Source organism: Parus major, chromosome 1, assembly GCF_001522545.3.
Source record: "Parus major isolate Abel chromosome 1, Parus_major1.1, whole genome shotgun sequence".
NCBI lineage: Eukaryota > Metazoa > Chordata > Aves > Passeriformes > Paridae > Parus > Parus major.
Window position 1 is genome coordinate 25,867,803 of NC_031768.1, and position 20,366 is coordinate 25,888,168.

Consider the following 20,366-nt stretch of genomic DNA (forward strand, 5'->3'; position numbering starts at 1 on the left):
TCACTGCCTTTAAGAAGGAAGATATAGTGGTGTCTGGGGGCAGTATCTTAGCATTCAGGGTCAGACTCAGCCTCATAGTGTGACGTGGTAGTGTCACTCATCAGCAACCTGTAGTAAGATATGAGTGCCCCAAAGGTAAGGCCAGGGAACATCTGTCTCCAGGTGCTAAGGTATATCTGCTAAACTCATAACCTATGATACTTTGAGAGAACTTGTTGATCTGCTCATATCCTGACATAGACTCTGACCCTCTTCATAGAATCAGAGTTGATGAGACTGGGCAGAAACTCTGGAGATTTCTAATCAACCACCTGTGCTTAGAGCAGTGTCAGCTAGTACAGGTGGCTCAGAACTGTGTCCAGTTTGACTATCTCCAAGGATGGAGACTCCACTACCACTCTGGGAAACCTGTTCCAGTGTTTAATCACCAATAGAATAAAAAATGGTTTCTTCTTATGTTTAAGTGGAATTTCCCATATTTCAGTTTGTGCCCACTGCATCTCATCATTTTTCTGGACACTTCTGAGAGAATTGTGGCTCAGTCTTCTTCACTTCCCCATCAGGTATTTATCCATATTGATAAGGTACATGGGAACCTTCTCTTGTCTAGGCTGAACAGTCCCAGCTCTGCTTCTCTTATGACAGGTATTCCAGTCAGTTAATTCACAGACCATGTCTGGGGTTGCTCTCATACTGGGGAGCCCAGCACTTTACCCAATATTCCACATGTGTCTCACCAGTGTTAGGAGGAAGGATCACCTGCCTGGGCCTGCTGGTGGTGCTCTTTCTAATGCAGTAAAAGGTACAGCTGGCTTTTCTTGCCACAAGGACACACTGCTGGCTCATATTTAACTTGCTACCTACCAGGACTCTCTGTAAAGCTGCTCTCCAGCCAGTCAGGCCCCAGTCATTTCTGGTGCATGGGATTATTCCTCCCCAGGAGCAGAATTTGACATCTTCCTGTACTGAACTTGTTGAGGTTCCTGTGGGCCATTTCTCCAGCCCAGGTCATACAGAACAGTGACATGGTCCTGTGGTGTTTCAGCCACTCATCCCAGTTTTGTATCATCTGCTAGCACTCTACCCATCATCCAGTTCAGTAATTGAGATGTTACACAATATTGTCCCCTGGGTAGACAACTATTAAGTCACCTCTGGTTGGACTTCATGTCACTGCTCCCAACACTACAACCTCAGCAGTTCTGCCAGCTTTCAGTCCACCTGGCTCTACCTTTATTTAGCCCATATTTCATCAGCTTATCTGAGAGAATGAGACACTGCCAGAGGGATTAGTGAAGATAAAGATCCAGAAGCAGATGAGCAAGAAGTTCCACTCATCCACCAAGCTAGTCACATCCTTGTAGAAGGTCAACAGGTGGGTCAGACATGACTCTCCCTTTGTAAATCCATGCTGACTAGTCCAAATCACCTTTGTGTCCTTGAGATGCTTGGAAATTGTTTCCAAGATTATTTGCTCCACCCTTCCCATCAGGGTATTTTTCCCTTGATTGTCTTTCTTGTCATCCTTGAAGACCGAATGTATCTCCAGTCTGTTTTAATGTCCCAATCCCCCTTTAACAAGGGTAATTCTTTCTTGTGCCAGACTTTCTCACTGGTTTCCACTGTAGGCCAAGGCAAAGAAGGCACTGAATACTTAGATCTCATCATGTTTTTGTACAGTGTTGCCTGCCTTATTCAGTAATGTGCACATATTTTCCTGATATCTCTTTTGCTGCTAATACACCCCACAGAAGCCCTTCTTCCTGCCCTTTACAACCCTTGCTGGACTGAATTCCAAGTGAGCTTTGGCATTCCTAACCCCATCTGTGCATACTCATATAATTTTTCTATTTTCCTCCCTGGTGATTTCCCTTTTCTTGCAGTTCTCATAGACTTCCTATTCATGCCTGGGTTACATCTGGAACTCCTTGTTTATCCACACAGGCCTCATGCTGCCTTTGCTTGATTTCCTGCTAGATGGGATGAACCAATTTGGAGGAGATGAACCTTGAATATCAACCCACTTTCCTGGACCTCATTGCTTTCTAGGACTGCATCCCATAGAATTCTTCCAAACATAAAAATGACATGAAAAGTCAAAGTCTCCTTTCTTCAAGTCCAGAGTTGGGATCCTGCTCCATCCTCTCCAGATTCTGAACCCCACCACATCATTAGGGGCAAGGCTGCCCCTGACCTTCACATCCCTGAGCAATCTTTCCTTGTTTGTAACTATGAAGTCTAGCAGAGGTCCTCTCCTTGTCAGCTCCTTGTTCTGGCAGAGATATTGCAATCCTCTTGGACCTCCAAACCAGATCTGTCCCTGGAAGTCATGGCTAAAGGCTAATGCTTTCCCAGGACTGTGGAAGAATGTTGGCCTTGTTCAAGACACGGCATGCTGTTCATGTGGTATTTGCGTTTCCTGTAGACAAAAAAAAAATTACTGAAGCATTCTTTCTTACACTTGTGTAGTATAAATAAATATTTTTGGATGCAGGAAGCTAACCTTTCTCTAACCCCTGAGAGCTGGTGTCCAAACTTGCTTAAGCTTGCTGGAGTAATCAGAAAGGCAAACAAGCTGATGGAGGAACTTTATTCATTGATCTAGCTGCATTCCTGCCAAACTCTGCATTTTAACTAATTATGTACTTTGGATCAGCAGATGTATACAGTTCACACTTCATTATCCAACAAGCAGAGAATACTCTGCTTGTGATCTGAAGTAGTGCAGATCTTTCTGCAAAATCCAGATTATTCCTGGATGGATCTTAAATATTTAAATTGCAGTGAAAGTTAATCAGTGAAGATTTCTGTTAGCAACATAAATAGTCCTTTGCTTGTAAGTTGGCATGGAAAGAGGGGATGGCAGAGAGTGTTTCCATCTTCTGTCTTGGATCTGATCTGACTGACATACTGAGGAGCAATGAGCATTTGAGTGCTTTCACAGAATCACAGGGTTGGAAGAGACCTTTAAGATCATTGAGTCCAACCCATGATCAAACACCTCAACTCAATCATTGCACCAATGCCACATCCAGTCTTTTTTAAACACATCCAGGGATGGTGACTCTACCACCTCCCCAGGCAGACCATTCCAGTACTTTATCACTCCTTCCATAAAGATCTTTTTCCTAATATCCAAGCTATATTTCCCTTGATGCAGCTTTAGACTGTGTCTTCTTGTTCTGCCAGTTGTTGCCTGGAGAAAGAGATCAACCCCACCTGACTACAGCCACCTCTCAGGGAGCTGTAGAGAGCGATAAGGTCTCCCCTGAGTCTCCTTTTCTCCAGGCTAAACAACCCCAGCTCCCTCAGCCATTCCTCACAGGGTTTGTGTTCCCAGCCCCTCACCAGCCTCACTGCCCTCCTCTGGACACACTCCAGTGTCTCAATGTCCTTCCCAAACTGAGGGGCCCAGAACTGGACACAGCACTCCAGGTGTGGCCTCACCAGTGCTGAATACAGGGGAAGAATGACCTCCCTGCTCCTGCTGGCCACACCATTCCTGATCCAGGTCAGGATGCCATTGTTCTTCTTGGCCACCAGGGCACAGGGCTGGCTCACGTCCAGCCGGCTGTCACCAGCACCCCCAGGTCCCTTTCCACCTGAGCACTGTCCAGCCACACCATCCCCAGCCTATGACACTGCACGGGGTTATTGTGGCCAAAATGCAGGACTCAGCACTTGGACTTATTAAATGTTATCTTATTGGACTCTTCCCATTCATCCAACCATTCCAGGTCTCTCTGCAGAGCCCTCCTCCCTTCCAACAGATCGACACATGCTCCCAGCTCTTCACATTTTGAAAGCACAGATCAGGACTAGATAAGTGACAAAAAGTTGGAAAAGCCAACATAAGTAATTCCAACACTGCTTTGGGGTAGACACTGGATCACAGAGGACTCAAGTTGTCAAATCTTTGCAAAACAAACATGGTCTAGTCCTGAAAGTAACTGAGGTATGCACCCTCCAGCTTTCAAAGTGGCTGTTTGCCAAGGTCAGAAACACACATTTTCCATCTGGCCAAGGATATTTCATTGTGTTCTTCCTTTATATCAGTTTGTGGGAACCGTTACAAACAAAATATGAAATATGAGCAGTAAATGCATCTTTTGCAATAGCATAAATGGAAAATAAGGCAAAACCAAGCAATGTAAATTGCTTTCTCTTTATGCCTTAATTTCTTCATTATTCATTGTTTTACTTCTGGGGTTTGGAGTGTGTGTTATAAGTGGAATATCCAAACTATTATCTATTTTACTTTGTTCTCACCATGGACACTGTGAAAATTCTTTAAAAAGAAAGTCCCATATCTTGAAAACAATCTGCAAAGTAAATCTTGGTTCTTAGGTAAGAAACTGTACCAGCAAAAAGAGTGACTGGACCATTCTCAGAGCAGTACTATTTGACGTCAAGTGTGGTTAAATGACATCAAGTGGTTAAATGCCAGAGGTGATTTACTTTAGAGAAAAATAGGTGAAACCAACATAGCTTAGTGGTAGAGTGAGGATGGAAAATGCAGCCCTGAGGAGAACCATTCCAGAAAGAAAGCCAGCATAGGGGGTGTGAGCTGTTTACTCAAGTGACTGTGTTGCTTTACCTCCACAGAGCTGTAAGCATCTACATGGGGATGTGGGACATGGTGCCTTCCCTTCCTCCAAACCAATCACTTTTTTTGGCTGCTTTTCTCTTTACAGGAACCCAGACCTCTGTATAACAAAAGATGCCAGTTTTATTCCAGTGGAATAGGATTCCTGTATGATGCCTACCAGACTGAGGTAAACAAACTCACCTCATCATGTGTTCATTTCTGCTGTGCTGGGGAGGAGGGAGGGAGATGTTTGAGAGCATGTCTGTGCACATAGATCGTGGGTAGATAGAAACCTTACTGTTTTTCTCCCACAAGTGACTCCCTGCTTGTCCAGGCCTCTGATGATTCCAAATCACTACAGTCAGTGAGGTTTTGAGTCATCATCAGTGTTTGTATCCAGTACATTACTCTGGGACAGGAATTTTTCCTAGTCCATCTATTCTGTAGAGTAACTGTCTGGAATGTGTTTGTCATATTGGCATCTTCCTCTGAGAAGGCTTTTGTAGACTCCAGGTGGAATAAGAAATATCTAAATTAATCCATTTGTATCATTCAGAATACTTCAAATCTCTGTATTTATCCAGCACAGGCTAAGAACATCAGTGGTTTGAATGAAACATTTTTATTATCTCAATGACATTGTCATGGTCAGAAAAGTGGCCATATCCAAATGGCTATCTTCCTAAGAAGTTCAGATTTTGTTTATTTTCCTATTTTATTATTGTGGTAAATTGGTGGGAGAGAATAGAAAAGCAAAATGGAGAGCAGCTAAACAGTGATATAACTTTCAAGAAGCCAGTTGTTCTTCATCACTGTTCCTGCCATGGCTAAGAAAAGGTGTATGGGGAATGTTACCACTAATATTTCTAGAAAGCTTAGTAAACTCTACTACCAAATTTAGCAGCTCCTTAAATCCTGCTGCTAGGGCATCCTGTTGTTGATTCCAGAAAATGCATGACAAAAATATTTCACTGATCTCCTCATGTAAAGACTGACCCAGACAAACCTCTGCAGTGTGACACCCTTTCCTGTAATATTTACTCCTTCCTCTTCTAAAGTGTGTATGCACACTCAGACATGGCCTGAGAAATGCTTCTGACTCCTGTAATAAGCATGTAGTTGGCGTCACACTGACCACAACTCCTTGCAGGTGACCCCAGCCTCAGGCTTCTGGTCAGACAGTTTTCCACAGCTCTGTTGATTCTGGGAATGTCTAAACTTGGGCACCCAGAACTCCTTCCTCTATTCTGGAAAAAAAACAAACCACATATCTTTTAAAAGTGTAGGTAGTTTCTAATAACATTCTTGTCTGGTTGTTCACTGATTTAGAGTTAGGGTATGCTAATTCAGAGTTAAGGATCTGTGGCATTTATACTTGGCTTTTGCTTTTCCAAAGGTAGCCAGCTAGTGAGCAGGAGACATGCTCTGCATGTCAGGCAAACACTTAACTAGGAAAGCAGATTATTTACTGGCTGCAAGTTTCTTTTTGATTGGTATCTCTCACCTGTAAGTGGTCTCTGGCTCATTTGGTGTGCCTGTTTCAGTTGTCTTTGCTCAAAGCAGAAAGTATTTTATTTTCTTGTAATTACCATGAGAGGAGAACATATCTTCAATTGGTGCCTTGGAGATAATCAATCACAAATGTCCAGGACATGAAAAAAGCTGTTTGTCTGGTCACTGAAATGAAATGATAGGTCTTGACATGCAGAATGCCTACAAATGGCCTGTTTCTTCCACCCTTGCTCACACCACACACTGTTTTATTTATTTTGGTTTATTCACTGTTCTCCTAAAAAGGAGTGTCTTGTTCTATGCATGTTTTAAAAATGCAGTGATAAAAATAGATAGCTACTGTAACTTTCTTGGCCAAGAATATGTGTCTTGTAGTGTAGAAGCAGCTAAGAACATGTTTAAGATCATGCTAATCTCCCTGTTTTGCACTTCTAGCCTTCTCCAGTAAAACAGACAGGCTGGCCTTGTTATTGTTTGGAGAGGGAAAAACTACTTTTATTTCCTGGTGGTCCCCAAATCATGCATCAGAACAAACCACATTTTAACAGCCCATTCCATCTCATAAAGCCCTCCTATCCCAATCATGTATGTGTAATGGGAAAAGGGTATTTTAACTCTGTAGATCCTAGGCCATTTTTACCACATACAGGAGGTCAAAACCAAGGTCTGACAATACACTGAATGCAAAAGCATAGGGCATCCCACAAAATGGCTGAGGTGGCACACTGTGCTTCAGGATTGGTTTTCAGCCTTCTGTAGGATGTAGCCAGGTGGGATGGTTCAGTCACTGCCTTGATAAAACTGATGCAGTCAGTGGCAGTACATGCTTCTCTTCTGCAGTAAACTGCAGCTCAGGCTGACAGCTGCAGCTGAATGTGACTTCAGGCCAACAAAGCCCTTAGGTTACACTCCAGTAAGTTCAGACACAATGGAGCAATGGTGATGGAACAAGACCCTGTCTTTGTGACAAGTGGGATGTGTCTGTATCAATTTGTGAGCTCCATTTCCAGACTGCAACTTAGACTGAGACTGTCCTTTCATAACCTAATATTTCAGGATAGAAGAGCTGATTTGTATGAGATACTAACCACAGCTACAGCCTTGTCCTGAGCAGCAAAGCAATCCCAAGGAATAATTTTAATCTCCTTCTGACTTCAGTTTTGTCACCCATCATCCACTGCTTGATCAAATCCTGCTAAGGACAAGTGTGACAAGTCTGAGACCAGTTGTGAGATGAACTTCCTCTGTTGCTGAGTGTGTGTGTTTAAGGCTTTCCTTTTTGCTGGAAACAAGCACGTGAGGAGTACAGACTCATCAACAGTGACAGTTTTCATACTAAAATGATACACAGATCCAGAACTTAGGAAGTGAGAAACATCTGATTTAACATCTCTTGTGGACACTATTCCGTACAGTAACACGTTCGTGGCTCAGCCAGAGCTGTCTGATAAACTGTATTCCTAAGCATGCTCCTACTTATTCATTATGAAGGGTTTTCTATTCGATAATACATTTTAATTGCATTTTGTGAACAAAATAGTTCTCAGTTGTTTCGGTTTGGATTTTTTTCCCTATCAAATAGAAGCTATAGAAAGAATTTATTTTCTGACTGCTAGCTTTTAAAAGCTGACAGCTCTCCAGGATTTCAAAGTCAATAAGCTAAAACCCTCAGGAAAAAAAAAAAAAAAGAAAAAAAAAAAAGCCTTACTTATTAAATATTTGGTCTGTAGTGCCAAATAGAAGTGATTACTGCTTACCACACTTAAGGAGTCATTAAAATGATTTTGTGTCTGGATGGAGAGTGGCTTACATGTGCCTGCCTTTATTGTTCTAACATCTGTCCATCCCTGCAATTTCTCCTCACATAAATAAACCTTTTCAGTTTTGTATTCAAGAGCCTGCAATAAACGGTACTCATTTGCTGGAGTGCTTGGATCTTTTCTGAGTTATTCTGTTTGTGGGTTTGAAGATTGTTCTCGCTGCTGTTCATAATTATTTCCTTCTTCAGGAGGGTTTCACTGAAAGGGGAGAGCTCCCATTTATTGGGAGCTGTTCAGATAAATTGGCTCCCTTGCCATTTCCCCACTATTACAGATTGGTTCTCTTATCCACTTCAGTGCTTGCTGTAGTGTAGTGTATTTCTCCAGACCCGTGGTCAGTTCATCACAGCTGTAGAGATCTGAGGCTCATGACTGCACACTCTGGGTCTCAGCAGAATAGCACCAGGCAGTACAGCAAAGTGCTTGAAAACTCTGGCAGCCCTGGCTGCAGGCTGGTGCTGGGAGCTCTGGGCTTCACGGTGCAAATACCCTCACACTCAGGGGCTGTCATCCTGGCTAAAACTCCTGTGAGCTCAGGGATGTTTTTCTGGCTTCCAGTCATGAGTTTTGGAACCTCAGTGTCTTTCTGCATAACAGGTAATACAACTTGACAATTTTGTAGTAGCTGTTTGTTTTGGGGTTTTTTTGTGGTCAGTGCAGTACAATGATTCACACAACATTGAAACATTGAGCATAAAAGTAATTCTGCTTTTTTGGCAGGTGACATGTCATACCTTAAACAGCAAGTGCCAGCTGAAAGTGAAGAGTAACACATGCTATTGCTGTGATCTGTACAACTGTGAGAAGTAAGTACCTGTGTGCATTCCATGGCCTCCGAGAAATTCTTGATAGGTTGTCCTTATTCATAAATGGTAGGGCCTGAAGAAGTAACACAAGGAGCTTGTATACTGAGAAATCCAATTCCTCTGCAATTGAAGTCCTGATGCCAGCATGAAGTAGGTCAAGAGTTGTTCATTAGTGTGCTGTGTGATCAAAACTGATCACTCAGTTACATTCCTGTTCAGATATATGTTGGTATGGCAATGCATCTTCCCATTAGATTTACTGAATCTTCTGCTGGGCTCACCCTTTGCACATCTCACTGTTATAGAATGGCAGAATGGTGTTGGTTGGAAGGGACTTCCAAGACCATCTAGTTCATTCTCCCCTGCCATGGGCTGGGACACCTTCCACTGGACCAGGCTCTGATCCAGTCTGGCCTTGAACACTTCCACTAATAGCACATCCACAAGTTCTCTGGGCAATCTGTTCCAGTGTCTCACCATCCTCACAGTGAGGAATCTCTTCCTAATATCTAAATCTTCCCTGTTTTGTTTTAAACCATTCTCCCTTGTCTTATCTCCACCTGCCCTTGTATATCATCTTACCATGCTCTCTCATGCAACCTCTGCAACCACTACAGTTCAGCCACAGGCACTTTTCCTTCTTTCCCCCCCTGTGTATTTCTCATCTTTCTTCCTTCCTACATCTATCTGATTTTGGTTTTGCCTCATCTTCACATGCTAGCAGCCCTGAATAACCCCAGTCCTCTGTAAGACTTGGCTTGTGTGATGCCAGACATAAACACTTTAGGCATGGGGCAACAAGGTGGGAACAATCAAACTTCTATAAAAGGCTTCTGCATGAAAAAGTAACTCTTAGCCAGATGATATCTCAGCTAGAGAAGTAAAATGACATTTGAGACTAGAGGGAAGTGATTTATGCATGCATATTTCTTATGTAGATGGGAGACACAAAGTGAATGAATTTCTATGGAGTGGATTAAAATCTTCTGTAGAGTCTTTTGCTTAAGTAAGAAATGTTAAATCTGTACATGATAGAGGTATACAAAACAGGTGGGAAAGGTAGAGAATGCTCAACTTTGGTACCTTTTCTATGACAGACAGATGATGGAACATCATATTTGCAATGCGGTATGTATATATTGAGAGTGTTTCCTTCCGTGGTAGGCTGCTCATGCCTGCATGTTAACACTGAAACAAACAGCCCAACTCAACACAGAAAAGAGCAAGGGTGTTAAAGGGGTGAAAGTATTTGAAGTTGTCAAAAAAAGTGACTTAAACTGTTGCTTAAAGTATAAAGTAACCACAAGGAGAGATGAGGCATATTTTCCCTTTCAGATGGAGATCCTCAGTACCATTTTTCCAAGATATTGAGTTTGTCTGGAACACTTGGGACTGATCACTGCTGTGACATTATTCAATGATATAATTAAATGTGTGTGTTCTACTATTGTCAACATTCTACAGTGGACAGCAAGATCTTATGCCACTGGCATAGACAAATCCAGGGTAAATAAGCAGTCACACTTCTCGAGAGACTTGGCAATTCCAGTTCACAGGATGGCTAGAGAGAAGTAGGAGGAGGCACAGGCCCCAAAAGTGATTTTTTTATCAGCCATGGAATAGACTGATATGAAGGCAGGGTTGCAAATCTGATTTTCTCAGCCTTATGGCAGCTGAAGCTGTAGATTTATTTAGTTAAGATGGGCTCATAGCAGGGCCCAGGTGAACTCAACAGTAGTGGTTCTTCAGTGCCAGAGCTATGAGCTGAAGCCATTGATTGGATATTTCCAGAAGTTACCGTGCCTGGCTTGGTTCTTCCCAGAAATGTTGTGGACTGCTCTGCAGAGCTTTCCCTAACCACACATGCACATGTACTGGGGATGGAGGAACAGAAGAGTGAACACAAACTGCTCACTTCTGGTTTCCACCATAATCTGATGGCAATTTGCCAATTTCCTAACAGTGGAAAAACAGGCTTGGCATTTAAAAAAATCTTTCTAACTCAAATAGCTGCCCTAGGAGCTCATTAGTGGTCTCATATTAAGGCAGGTACTGGAAAGAATTGCAGGAACCCATGGTTTCAAATTTGGCAGTAGGATATTTCTGGCTTTTGGCAAGGCACTGAGGTGTAACTTCACCACATGCCTGATCTACAATAACCAATGTGGTATAGAAATATGAACAAAGATTTCTGGATAGTGCAATCCTGAGTGTAAAGACATCTTTACACTGTACTGTGTTGCATTAATTTGGAACCACAGACACCATAAACAAATGTAACCAGCTGGCAATATCTCTCTTCCTGTGGTTGAATTAATGCTTAAGCAACTTGCCTTTCCCAATTTCTGAGATGCCAGCAGATTTCTAGGTGAGCTGAGAAGAAAAGCAAAGCAAAGCAAGCTTTATCTGGTAGCTAAATGACAAGGGCAGCATCCATATACCGAGATTATGTCTCTGCTTAGAGACACTGAACAAAAAATAAAGAAGGGTCCATGCTGGTAACCACCACCAATCAGCCAAACTAGGGTTGGTATCAGTTGGATTACATTTGATGCTGGTCTTAGCAGAGCCAGTTTTTCAGCAGGGCTTTCTCCAGTTGTTCTGAGCAGTTTTGGTGAGAGCATGGATGTAGTACTTTGCCAAAGACAAAAGCAAGCAGGAAGGAGTCAGATGCTGTAGTGCTCTGCATTATGTGCAAAACCATTCCTGCCCCAGTGATGCTGACTGCATTCTCTTTCAGTTCAGACCAGTCCTCCAGCTACTATGAATTTCTCGGTGTGAGCAGCTGTCAGGATGTGCTTCACCTGTACAGACTCTTGTGGTCCTCCACAGTCCTCAACATCATCGGCTTGTTTCTGGGGATTATCACAGCAGCCATTCTTGGGGCATTTAAAGACATGGTAAGGCTCACAGTATTTTGCCTTATGTGAGGGCTTTCTGCTTGTCGGCATTATCAAATTAGTTAAGGACGTATAAATGTACAAAGGAGATGCTTTAAATGTGTTTCCTGAAGTTGTTGTGGGAGTCTGGAGTGTTGTGAGTCACTGCAGAAGATGAGTGTAACCCAGATTCTTGTTAATAGCTCCTTTGGGGCAGATTAGAATGAAACAACGCTGAATGGTCAGTGCTCTTAAATAAACAGTGTAGGGTTTATTATAGAACAATTTGGTTGCAAAGGAAAAGAGGTATGGAGCCATTTCGGTGGTTATCATCTATAGTGACACAACAACACAAAAGCATTGCAATAGAAAAGCACAACATCACCCAAGGACACACACAAGGGAAAAAAAGGGAGAGAGAAAATTCAAGAGTGTGAGGATCTCACCACCCACAAGTGACAAGACTTGGTTGCTGCACAGTCTTGGTTAAAGTGGTGGTGGCTGACCACATCTGTCTGGTGGTGGAGGAAATCCCCAGAACACAACAACTATTGGGTCTATGTTCACTGTGGTTCAAGAGGGAATGCTCAGGTACCTCCCCCTAGGTGGGGAGCTTGATGTAATAATGTGAATCACCTTCTAAGACAACACAGCTGCCTATCCTAGCAGCAGTTCAGTAAGTTAAGTCCCATCAGCAGAGATAAACATGTTGAGGTCACAGGCAAATAACCTGAATTCCCTGGTACCTCCCCTGGGGGAGGAGGCGAAGCCCCACAACTCAGCGGTCTGTGCAAGGGAGCACAGCATAGCGTGACAAGGGGCACAATCCTCTCCACTGGATCCACAGCCACATTCATCCTGTGCCTTATCAGATCAGAGGTTTAGCCACTACACACCCAAAAGTTCACCTCCTCCATCTCAACGCAGCACCCTGGGGTCTCAACAAAGGTGGGGATGTTTTGAGTCATTGTCCCTTAACAATTCGGCCTCTTTCATGGGTTTATACCTTTAGTCGAAGCTGTTGCCAGCTGTTCACAGCTAAGTGGGTCAAGCCCAATCAAATACATGAATGGACGAAAACAAACCTCAACAGTGTGAACAAATGCTGGCAATTCATTTAGCGGCATATTTTTTTCCCCTTCTAATTCATTGCTGAATGTGTGGGCCAGCACTGGAGTCTGAGCATGCTAGTTTGTAGCTAACATGTGAGTCAAGGCCTATGTGTGATTGTTCTACACTTCAACATCCTGTTTTGTTTCACTAAGGAATTCCACCTTCTAACTGCTCCCTGTGGTGTTGTGCTGATGTGCACCACAGCATTCAGAAGAGACTGTGTGGTGGGAGGGATTCTCCAATAAAGCCCCTCATTTGATTGGGTTTACTGACACCTTAAAGGGTGAAGTTGTGCTTCCTGGGATTATCACTGTCAGTGGCCATGTTTACTAAAGCAATGCCTAAAGACCAAGAAAGGGGCTCACTATTTCCTAGGCTCTCAGGTGAGTGGTAGAACTAAATGGGCAGAGGCTTGGAGATGGAGGTGAAATGCAGGAACCAAAGGGAGGTGTGATAGCAGCACAGGTCCTCTTAGATCCATGACATGTCTGGTCACTGTTGCAGAGGAGGAAACTGAATAGAAAGATGGGTAAAATGAATAAAAAGAGAGAGAGCAAGGAAGAGAAGGAAAGAGATAGCTAAGGGGATAGCTAAGATCAGGACAGGAGGGGGAACAGACTGGCAGGAAGGGACTGCTCAGAACTGGCATCCAGTAAGCCAAGGACCCAGTCAGACTGGAGGCTGTCCAGGCCCAGCTCTGACCACCCAGCATTCCTTAGGAAGCATGCCCATGTAGGACATGCTTCCTAAGGAATTTAAGCACCCAACACATGATGTAGGCTAGCTACAACACGTGTTGGGTGCTTAAAATCATGCTTAAAATAGAGCAGGGCCATATGAGTTGATTGAAATTCACCTTTGTTAAGAGTTGCAACATTTCCTGGAAATATTCCTTTATCCAGCTTAAGCCAAACAAGCGCACTGAGCTATCACATGTAAGAAATGTGCAGCTGAGGTCTCCTTTTTGCAGGGGACTCCTGCAAGGAGTTGATGATAACATCTTGCAGCCAGCCACTAAAGAGCTGCCCAAAGGGAGTAAAAGCAGTTTTCCCATCTTAATTCATCCTCTTCCTGTGAGAGGAACTGAAGGGGAACAGAAACAACCACAGAGGAAATGAGGGGAAGAGCAGCTTGCATGTAGAGTGAAGGCAGCTCTCATCTACAGTAAGTTTTTGGGAGAGCACTGCAGCTTAGTGCTGCTATAAATGTTTTCTCCTGCCTAGCAGATGGGTGCAAGTGCAGCTGTGGGAAGCATGCAGAGAGCCAACCAGAGTCCACCTAGCGTGTCTTGCTCAATGCTAAGCTTACATGAGATTTGGGCTGATGCTTTGATACAGCTCTGTGCTTTGCTTTCTTGCATTGCTTGTGAGGAGCACCAAGCCAAGGAGATGTTCCTGGGAGAACTGCAGTCTCCATGATCTGGCACATTCCCTTTCTGGGAGGCAGAGTCTGGTCTGGCTCCTCTGACTGGGTGGCATAAAAGCATGGGGGGAAATTGCAGCAGCAGTGGATGTGCAGCTTGACCCCAAGCTTAGCTGGAGTGAGTCTGTCAGGGCTCCAGCTAAAAACCTCATCTGAATCTGAATCTGTTCAGTGTCTCCACTGAGTGTGAGCAGGAAAAGGATGTCATAGTCCAAGGGAAAGATGAGTTTGTGCCAGTCACCTCAGCTACACTTGTAAAAGTCTTACTAAAGCACCAATCCAAAAATGAATAATTTGCTCCTTGCTCCTGCCTGTGCTTTTCAGGGTTCTTCTGAGTTAGTGCCAGAGATAATTTTCTAATCTGCTTCTCCCTTTCCTCACAAAAGGAGTAACTCTTGGAGGAAGACGGGCCAAGAAAACATCAAGCAGAAGAGGAAAAGAAAGGGGCATGGGACTGAAATAAAAATAGCAAAAAAACCCATTAAAATATGTGAGAGAACTATTTGCTTTGCTTTAAGATTTCACCTTCTCACATAAACGCTCACTGGCATTTTTCAGAGAGAGCTGCAAAGCCCCCTGAAATGCCTCAGGGCATTGCTTTGGGGTTGACTTCCAGAACACACAAGGCCAGGTTGACCAGTCAAACAAAAACCACCATGTTTATCTCAGGGGAATGCTGGCAGCCAAAACATGTTACAAAGGGGAGAGTTTGCAAAACAGTGCCCTTTCCTTTAAACCTGTCGTATTTCCTGGACAGAAAAATAAGTGTTTTGGTTGTTTCAGCTTTTCTTTCTTGTGACAAATCCCTGGCACACTCCCTGTGGTTTTGCTGCCTGCCTGAGGGCTGTGCTGGCTCAGTGGGACAGTATTTCATTCTCTTCTGACCCCCAAGGTGTCAGCTCAGTGGCTGTTGTGTTGCCCATGGGGCTGCTCTCTGTGGTCTGCAGGATGCTGGGGGAGCTGCAGTGCTTACAACAGGAACCCTCCTTTTAAGATCTACAGCATGCTTGGATATAGGACATGAGACCAGTTCCCTTAAAGTCACCTCTGAAAAGCAGATTTAGATATTACATCAATACATGTAAGAGCCAATAGATATAATAGCCAAAGAACCCAAAATGATAACGCACTGTGATTATTTGTTAGAGAAGTTGCAGCTAAAGAATTACATGGAAAATTTCACTTGCTGATGCTGAGTTAATCTAGCAACTCCCTTCCCTGTCCTGGTATTCATTTGATGCCTTCTGGATGTTTTTCTGACACACCTTGCCAAGGAATCTGCCTGCCCTGAGTTTAGGGCTGCATTAATCTGAATTACTGATATTCCTGAGGGGAGCATGGTGGGGTGGGAAGGGGATGCCTTTTAAAATGTTTATTAATTAGTCTCCTTCTTGCAGTCCTTAAAGGAATTTAAACAGATGAAATAGCATTGCTTTATCCCCTCTCCTCTTCCCTCACCCTGCTCTAAAAAGGAAAGCAAAACTAACCCCTAATTGCTGAGCTACCTGGCACAGGTTTATGTCTTAGCACTCTTGCAACTAAAGGTGCAGTCAGATGTAAATAGTAGCTGGAGGTCAGACATAAATGCTCTGACAGGTCTGTTTGAAGCCAGTGAGCTGACACTGTTAGCACTCCCTGGCTAGTTCATAGCTCCTTATCAATTTGACTTGGGTGTTGGTGCAGTTTAGAACGTCTCAACCTACCCTTGTATTTTCGGTGAGTAATTTGACACAGAGTAATTACTGGAATACTCGATAAAAGCATCCAACACACTTCAATAACTGCAAATTGTTGCTAGCCCTGGGCTGAGACCAGACAGCATGTTAATAAGGTGCTTTGATTAGTGTATGTGGCATGGATGATTCCCCAAATTTGTCTTCTAGGACTCTTGAGATGTTCATCCTTAACAATTAGAGAGCCCTGCTCTGTGGGTGGATGGAATGTGAGAGGACTGAGAGAGGTTCCCAAGAGAAGACGCCAAAGGGGGTCAAACAATGGCACCCAAAGAGACCCACACCAGGAAGTTGGTGACAGATGCAGAGCATCTGCATCTGTATTCCACATCTGTGGATAAAGCAAATGTTTCTTGACTCACTTATGTCAGAGGGATCTGATTTCATCCCTCTGAGGGAGGAAGGGCACACTCTGGGGCTGTGGCACTGGCCCCAAACCTTTGGGTGTGAAGCAAGCAGGTTACCTGTTTCTCCCTGCTCCTGAGGCACTGTCTTTACATCTCTCCCCACCATATCCACCCAGCAGGGCAGGTAGAAAGCTGGGTACCTTGTAGATGAGAGTGTTTTGAGGAGGGTGCCTTGAAGATGAGAGTCTTGCCTTATCCCATGAAATAAGCTCTCTGCCTTTGATCCCAGTCTTTCTCCATGCCAGCTCCTGAAATGCCAAATTTCTTCAGGAAACTAAGGCCTGGGTTTTTCAGTAACCTCATGTGGTACATCAGTGACCGAGATTATGTTTTCCATGTTCAAATACCATTAATATACCTCTTTCCCAATCACAGAGAGATCTCACACTGTCTCCAGAGGATGTAGCAGTTTATATCTCCCACTGATAAATTTGAAAGGAAATTAAAAAAAAAAAAAAAAAAGTCCTGGCTGCTGGTTTCAGCGTTTGTCTGGCAACTACCATATTTTATTATTTCAGTGAAAAGAAAATTCCATGCTCTCATGTGGAGGAATCTGCTAACAAAAACAAAGGAAATAAAAGAAACCACTGGATTTATCTTATGAAAATATTCCACAAAGCTTTGTTGCTCTGCTGTCCTTCACAAATTGTTATATGGCATAGGGTTTTAGGGTTTAACACAAACCCTTTTTCACATTTAGCATTTGGGGTTTTTTCCTGACCACGATTTTTTAGCTGGTTTAATGTGAGTTATTACTTCTTCCTGCAAACTTCATTTTGCATTGTAATTAAAAGACATGCCAATAAAGCCATAAGAGAAGGATTTTCTGCAGTAGGGATGAGGTAAGCACACTGAGAGTGATGCTGGTGAGCCAACAACAAACTCTATTTTCCAAGTGAGAGTGAGCTGTGAAAGAGGAGCAACTGGTCTGGAAAGGGAGATCTAGGTAAATCTGTGTAGGAAAGCAGAGAAAAAAGACTTGAGGGCATCAGGTAGTTGCTGCTGGAAGGAGTCTGCAGCAAGTGGTGAAGGACTTGGTGTTTGGTGCTGGATGAATAGGAAGAGGCAGCCAAAGCTCTGTGCTGTGCTCTTCAGGGTGTCTCAGATCTGGAGCCCTGCCAGTGCTTCTGTAACTGTTGCTAGGGAAGCACCAGCAGCCTTTTTCCAAGGGAAAAAGATTAAAATAGCTGCGTATTTTTACTCAGAAAATTAATTCCGGATACACCCTCCTCTCATTCTGTCTGCTCCATGGTTTTCTGTACTACTGGTATTGTGTTGGAAAATAGAAAGTTGTTAAATTGTCTTGTTGCTTGTGTTAGGAGCAGCTCCTGCTTCAGCCCCCTCTACATTGTACTGATGTATTGCTGTCTTCTGTGCTCAACAGGTACCTCTGTCCCAAATTGCTTTCAGTGCTGCACCTCCTCCTCAGATCCTGTACAACCCTGCCCAGCAGATCCTGACATACGCTGGGTTCTGTCCTTCTGCGGCAACCATTTCTACATATCCATCCTACCCATTACCTCTTCAGGTACAGTACAAAAACACACCCTTCTCACACCATCAGAAAAGTACAAGCTGCTATTTGCTCAGTACAAACTTTGCAGATCTTAGCTGGATCCCAGCTCCCAGGTTTGTCTGTGGGATGATTTAGTCTGTGCCTTGTTTTCTGGTCTGTTCTCAGACCTCAGGCTTCCTCTGGTTGTACTTTGGACTCTTACCTGCTGATGAGGTAAAAATAGCCAAGAGTAGAGAGAGAAGGGGATAGAGACACATGAAATTAAGCTGAAAATATTCAGGTAAGTAGTCATGAGGATCCATTGTGACTGTTCAGTCCTGTGTCCACTGAGAAACAAATACATTGCATTTACTCCAAATTCTTATCTGCACTCCAAAAGAAACACAGTTATTTCCCCTAGATTTCTACTTTTTCAAATAAGTGTGTTCATTTATCTTCCTTCCTCTTCATGACATTGAGGGAGACACCACCAGCTATCCTCAAGTCAGGAGAGGTTAGTCAGAAACACTGGAATCCACTGGAATGGTTACTAACAAACAATGAGAAAACTTAACTCTATTCCTGAGGAAAAAACATAAAAGCAAGCCACCTCTCTGTATGTATGAGCTCATTATGTTAAAGTTTGGAGAGAAGTAATTGCTGCATCAGTATATGAATTGAAAAAATCATAATAAATATATTCAAAGGTAAAAATTGTGAATGGATGATTAGGAGCAGCCAAAAGCTTAACTGTCGTCTGCTTCTATAGCTTGAAAACTGTGGGCTGAATCCATGGGACTGCAGGTCTGAGGTCTTCATGTTCCATTTAAGTACTTTAAGCTACTGGGTTCAGGCCTTCACAAGGCCTGCTCAGATGTAGCCCTTAATCCCAGTCTGGGTCTGGGATTCATCTGACTGAGCACAGGGGCTGTTGGCATGTAGGAATCTAGAATGATAACTGTTTGATAATGAGATCAAGTAGCCACCTGTCCCCTGCTGCTGCTCTGAGAGGGCCCAGGTTCAGGTCCCATTGTCTCCAGATCACATCTGTGTGGACATCTGGGATATCCCATGGCATCCCAAAAGGGCTGGACACTTAGATGTGGGAAACTGAATTAAGTTTTAGCTGTCCACAGAGTATAGAAGACCCTGCCTGAGCTGGTCTACCCTTTAGAGCCACCAGTGGATTATCTCAGGCTAAAGGTATATGACATTCATTCCTGGACCTCTGCTGAATCCAGTATCTCACTGAATAAATGCTTGCCAGAGAGGCAAAGTCTATAAAAGAGATCAGCCATATGGCAAAAAGGAAGGTTTATAGCAGGAATGCATTTTGAAAGGATGTAACCAGCATTTATTTTGTTTACTGTGACAGGTGCCAATAAAATAATACATCCCTCAATGGTACAGTTCAGCCACAACTGATCTTGGTAACAAGCCTGCCAGCTGGGCAGGTAATGGTCCTGATTAGCTGGGCAGGGACTGGTGATGACAGCAGTTATGGGTTGTGCCTGTTATTCCTGCTAGAGAAGAACTCACTACAGAAACAATTCCAGGCAAACAGATGGAAGCAGTGGTTGCAGTTTGAGAGGGGAGGGAAGCAATAACTCCAAAATAAATAAAACCCCAATCCAACCCAAACCCACAACAACTGGAGGTTTGGAGCTGATGTATCTACCAGGACTGTCAGTATACCTGCCCTGCCTCAGAGAGTTAAAGGGCAGAAATAAGCCTTCCTGTTGGGATGCCCCCATTCTCACTCACTAAATCACCGTGTGGTACAAATGCAGGACAACATTCTCTTTGTCAGGAGGGTTTGACCCAGGGCAGCAGCTCCTGCTCACATGGAGACACATAGAAGAAGCAAACACCTTGGCATGGGGTCTGCCAGCCCTGGACAGCTCTGAGATGCCATTGTCCAAGGGCCAGCCTTGGTCTTGGCCTTCTAGATTGTGGCTATTAATGTTTTTAGCAGCAGGGAATATCACTTGCCCAGATTTTTTATTTCCTTTAAAAAAGATCCATGATTACTTTATCTTGTTTTTAAATTCCAGGCACTTTAAGTTCACCTAAAGTCTGAACCTGAGGGGGTTGAGCCCAAGTCTTCAGTTGAAGCCCATAGACAGGCGTGTGCTAGTGTATGAGAGGAGGAGTAAAATCCTCACCCTCTGGAAATCAGTCACAAAACTTGGCTTAAAGCAGTAGTAGGATTTTATCCTGAATATTATTCCCTACATGAATTCTTTTCTTTTAATAAACCCTGCTTCTTCCTGAAGATGGGCTACTTCCAAAGCTCTATTTATTTTTCATGCCTTTTTCAGCTAAAGCCCCATTACAGCTGACTACCAAAGAGGGAGACACGTGCCTACCTGTAAAATTTTCTCTTAAGAAGAATCTGCATTTGGCAAAGGAGCAAGACCTTGCATTTATGCAAGTATTATAGCAGAGATTAATTACAACTGAGGTAATTTAAATTTCACAGCGATGCCTGGAAACGAGCAGCCACACGTAACCTAATCAGTCAGGCAGGTGCTGTGCCTCACCCAGGAAGCCAAGCATCTTTTCCTGCAGAATTTCCTGTTCTGCTCTAT

The 20,366-nt window shown here is 43.5% G+C and overlaps 1 protein-coding gene across 1 annotated transcript in view; it reads left to right on the forward strand.

Annotated features, from left to right (window-relative positions):
* The window catches only part of TMEM255B (transmembrane protein 255B), a 66,344-nt gene that overhangs the window by 45,068 nt on the left and 910 nt on the right, over window positions 1-20,366 (forward strand). The window contains exons 6-9 of the mRNA XM_015637556.1: window positions 4,695-4,775; window positions 8,641-8,726; window positions 11,467-11,626; window positions 17,665-17,808. Coding sequence (XP_015493042.1) covers window positions 4,695-4,775; window positions 8,641-8,726; window positions 11,467-11,626; window positions 17,665-17,808 — 471 coding nt within the window. The remainder of the gene's footprint in view (window positions 1-4,694; window positions 4,776-8,640; window positions 8,727-11,466; window positions 11,627-17,664; window positions 17,809-20,366) is intronic.